This window comes from Pocillopora damicornis, chromosome 9 (genome assembly GCF_964200805.1).
Source record: "Pocillopora damicornis chromosome 9, jaPocDami1.2, whole genome shotgun sequence".
In the NCBI taxonomy this organism is placed as follows: Eukaryota; Metazoa; Cnidaria; class Anthozoa; order Scleractinia; family Pocilloporidae; genus Pocillopora; species Pocillopora damicornis.
This window is the reverse complement of record NC_142678.1, coordinates 13,187,810-13,192,236: the sequence shown is the minus strand read 5'-3', so window position 1 is coordinate 13,192,236 and position 4,427 is coordinate 13,187,810. Positions and strand designations below refer to the sequence as shown.

Sequence of the window (4,427 nt, the reverse complement as noted above, 5' to 3'; positions counted from 1 at the left end):
TCTCCTCAAGGTAAGTTTCAAACAAAGGCAACATGAGGTAGAAATTTGAGGACAGATTTCCTTAAAGTGCCACAGTATTTGGAAACGAAATTTTAGTCCAAAAGACTTGCCTTCGTCATAGTTTTTTTTTTTAAACCATCGTTTTCGTAAACACGTTATACCTACTTACTGAAGCCCTCTTTGATTTTTTCATAGGCTTGCTCCTTCCTCCGATTCAATTTGCGTTACGTTTTAAGAAATTTTGAAATAAAAACAGTCCATCTTAATGTTAAATCTATTATAACTTTCATTGTAAAAGTTCAAAGCACAGCAACTGAAGAGAAAAAAAAATTATGAAACGCTATTGAATCTATGAAACGGTTGAGGACAGATGATTAAATTTATATTGCCAAAACCATTATATGAACTTTATTTCACAATAACACTTCCTGTAGCTTAAAAGACACTGCACAGGCAAAATTAATAGGGACCTTAACCAGTCAGGAGAGTGATGCCTAGGAAGACAAATTGATTAAAAAATAAATCTAAATTTTTGTTTGGAATTTCCTTAATGGCAGCATGAATGCTTTTACTGTCTCTAACAGTGCCACATCTCAACCTCTGTATAATGTGTGTGAGCCACATTGAGTTCCATATTGAAAGTGAAATAATTTTCTGTCAGTGTTCCTGTACACAGACCATGTCAAATTTGATTTGACTTCAACATAAAAAAGTTCTAAATGCTAGTGCTTAGCTGTTTTTCTGCTCATTTGGTCTTTTTTTTTTTTGCCACATCTTCGATTCCATTGTTCTTGTGGTTTGTTCAAGGTCCCTAATATTGTTGTTATCAAGTTTGTTTCTTTATTTTAAAACAATATTTATTTGTATTTGTAGAACTCAGAGGATAAAATGACAGAATATCAAGAAAAGCAGTGGAATATTTACATCTGTAATGTAAGCTTTTCCCTCTTCAATATTATGCAAGCATGTAGTCACTCTTTGATATTATTTTCACTCCACACAGTTTGGAGTAAATCTGAACACTGTTCATCTTCCTCTTGCTTCTTTGAAATCATTAGGTGTCTCCTAGTGGTTGTCAACAGCTTCTGGCCACTGGCTGTATTGATATCAGCAATTATATTACAGAGATGCCTGGAAAAGTGGATGTTACTGTCACCCTTAAGCCAGCAATCAAGAAAGTTGTTTGTGGCAAAATTGAGTTTGAATTATCATGGATTATCCAGGAAGATGACGGAGTCATTCAGTGAGTATTCTTCAGTAATTTCCATAGCTAGTTATTATAATGATCATCCAGCTTATGTTTGGCATTTATAAGTCAGTTACTATTATAATGTTATTTTAGATCCATGAACTTGATCAATAAACTTTCAAAGTGAGATATTATCATTTTTGCTGCATAATCACAAGGGTCAACTAAAATCTAAAGTTTACTTGCTCAATGGTTTTTATTCATGCAATTATTATTTGTTTTGTCTAAAAGTAATTGTATTGTGAAATTCCATTAACTCTTGTGCATTACCTTTACAGTCCCACAGATGAAGAGATATGGGAAGAGATAATGCAAGAGGTCAGGGTGGAACAAACAAGAAGAAAAGCTGAGGGAAAGACAGCAAAATATAAATCTTTGAAAAAAAGAAGGCGCAGGAAACGTGGCTGCTCAAGTGATACAGACATTGCCACTGAAGAAGACAAAAAGAAAGATAAAAGCAATAAAGTTGGCTGCTCAAGTGGTACAAAAATTGCTGTTGGGGAAGATAAAGAAACTATTCAACAACAAGGTGGCATCTTCCCAAATGCTGAACCTCAGGTGGATCCCTCATCTGGCAGTAATACCAAAGTGGGGTCAGGAAAGGTCGGGAGGCAGTCTTCACCTCATCATCCACATCTTAGCCCCGTTTACCCCCAAACACACCCACCTGCTAGCCAGGGTCTGCCATTAGAGAGTGAAGAGAAAAAAGAGGTGCAGAGTAAAAGGAACCTTCATAAAACTGTCAGGTCTCAAATTGATGAACAGCCTGAGGTATGACATGTTGTTGTACATGATGAAGAAGCACCGGACTCCTTGCCTGAGTTGTCTTCAGAAACTGTTTACAGAGAAACAGTTTTCATGAAGGAAGATGAAGTTGCAACAAAAGAGAAGTGCATTTCCAAGAGAGATGAAAATTCATGTAAGTTCTGTTTTGATTTCCAGCCTCCCATTCCAAATGGAAAGGGGCTTAAATTTGAATACTTTTGATCTGATTTATTTCCAATCAAACAGTTTTATTGTAAGACTCCTTGGAACCTTGAGCTATAAGCACTAAATAAAAATCATAACTTTACATTTTTTTATTCTGAATTACAACTATTTTTGTTGATTATTGATGTTAACTTTTTTGTTCAGCCTCAAGTGGAAGCCAGCTTCACTCAGAGTTGGCCAGTTATGTTGAAGAGGAACTGAAGCTTGTTCAAGATGAATTATTATCTTCGGAAGAAGTCCGCTCAAGAGTAAAACTTGAAATGCAGAGAGCTATGTCATCAGGTGGGTGATCCATTTCCAAAATGATAAAGTGAAATACCTTGTAATTCCAAAACAACTTATGTTAAGTTCTTTTCCCCACTAATGAGTTATAAATCTTTAACTCCAGGATCTTATTGGTAATTCTCTTTACTGTCTGCAGTACAATTCTTATGGTATTAGATCAGTAAAATTGGTATTGAATGGACTATAATGCTATTGTTTTGATATTGTAAGGATAAATTCTGTCTTGATCATTCTCAGGAGTGAAAGGGTTAAAATATTAAAAAACAGCTAATCCCCAAACTAGAGATACTGCAAGTTTTTACACTTATTTCAGGTGTTATAGGCCATGCTTAACTTACACAGCTTGTACGATGTATTTGTTTACTTTTTGTCTGTAGACCACAAAGAAGAGTTTGAAAGCTTAAACCAAGGCTGGCTTATATTGGATAGCTTCCATTCCAAAGTGATGAAAAGAAAAGATGACCTTCTTGCCCTGTAAGTAATAAAGACTTATTTTAGAAACGAAATAAACATGTTCCTTATGACCTAAAATGTAGTCTTACATTGTAATCCATGATCCAAAAACTCTGCACAGGTGCCTATATATGTTAACTAATTGCCTTTGATATGGATAACTGATCTATCTATCATATATTGCTTAATTAGTTCCTCTGGATTCATTTTTATTTCATACTATTTTTGTTAATAATAAAAAATGTGAGCAATGGATTGAATAATGTTTGATTTACAGATCGAGAAGTTCCACTGTTTGTCCTTGTTATTTATTTGGGTTTTTCAGAGACTGTAGTGGTTCTGCTTAACTAAAGGTTGTATTTAGCTTGAGGCAGATTTGCTTGATTTTCTGATTTCCTTTCACCAATATAGTGACAAAGGAAATAACATTGAAAATTGTCTTAACTTGCTGTGTTCAGATTTGAGATGCCTTTCAGAAATGGAAGGTAAGTATTCAGTTGTTTCTCCTCTTTTTCTCAGTTTAGTGTTATTGGGACTGGTTCACTGAGCCTTGATTCTTAACCCTTTACACCCTAACATCATTCTGTATATATATATAAATACTCCAAAGTGTTGTCTTCACATTTCCTAAGGTGCTGACAGGTGAATTTTTTTAACAACCTTGAGTTTCTTTACATAGTGATCATTTCATTTATCCTTGTGATATTCTAAAGAGAAATTAGATGCTATTCACTCTTCAGGGCCAAAGGCATAAGCCAAAATGTAGATGAAGGAAACAATGTTTTGTATTTTGATTTTAGGGTGGAGGAAAACAGATGAGAACAAAGCTCATGAAAAAAGAGTTCCTGGACTCATTGCTGCAATTCGCCAGCAAAGCCGTCATGCCTAAATAATGGTAAGAAACAGTAATCTTAACTAATTTGAAATGCAAGTTATTAATTGTGGCTCTAACACTTCATATTATTGCAGTCAATGTTGTATCTTAATTAGCTGAAATTCAAGGCTTATAACTAATTTAATTTTCAGTGTTTTTGATTACTACAATCTAGCAATAAAACATACTGTCTATAATTCTGTCATATGAAGTGGTGCAGATGTTCTTATGTTGGTTTATTTTCTTTTTTGCATTTCAGAATGAATGAAAATCCATTTACTATTTTTGAATATTGGTCATTTGTGTTTTGGATTCTTGTGAAAAAATTAAGGCAAGAATTGCCTTTTAATAAGAACATACTGCTGCTCTTTTTTCAAAAAAATTGTTCTGTAATAAGTTCATTTATAACAGTATCTTAAGTATGATTTTTCTAAAAATGATATATGATATTGAGTGCTCTATATTCAGAAAGAAAAATTCTTTTGATGAAACATTTTCTCTCCACTTTGTAAATAATCCTTTGTAAAATAGTCCAAAATATGTTGTGTAAACAGGTCATGGTGCATTCTTGTTTCA

At 33.8% G+C, this 4,427-nt stretch overlaps 2 protein-coding genes across 2 annotated transcripts; both read left to right on the top strand.

Annotated features, from left to right (window-relative positions):
* The first annotated feature begins 558 nt into the window (after positions 1 to 558).
* Positions 559 to 2,128, top strand: LOC149040218 (uncharacterized). The gene is made up of 4 exons (XM_089181532.1): positions 559 to 609; positions 874 to 933; positions 1,059 to 1,243; positions 1,528 to 2,128. Exons 1-4 carry the CDS (start codon positions 559 to 561, stop codon positions 2,024 to 2,026), a joined length of 795 nt encoding a protein of 264 aa, XP_089037658.1. The 3' UTR covers positions 2,027 to 2,128.
* LOC149040217 (uncharacterized) lies at positions 1,974 to 3,872 on the top strand. Its single transcript, XM_089183044.1, has 5 exons — positions 1,974 to 2,168; positions 2,384 to 2,521; positions 2,902 to 2,998; positions 3,389 to 3,462; positions 3,778 to 3,872. Exons 1-5 carry the CDS (start codon positions 2,108 to 2,110, stop codon positions 3,864 to 3,866), a joined length of 459 nt encoding a protein of 152 aa, XP_089039170.1. The 5' UTR covers positions 1,974 to 2,107; the 3' UTR covers positions 3,867 to 3,872.
* The last annotated feature ends 555 nt before the right edge of the window (positions 3,873 to 4,427 follow it).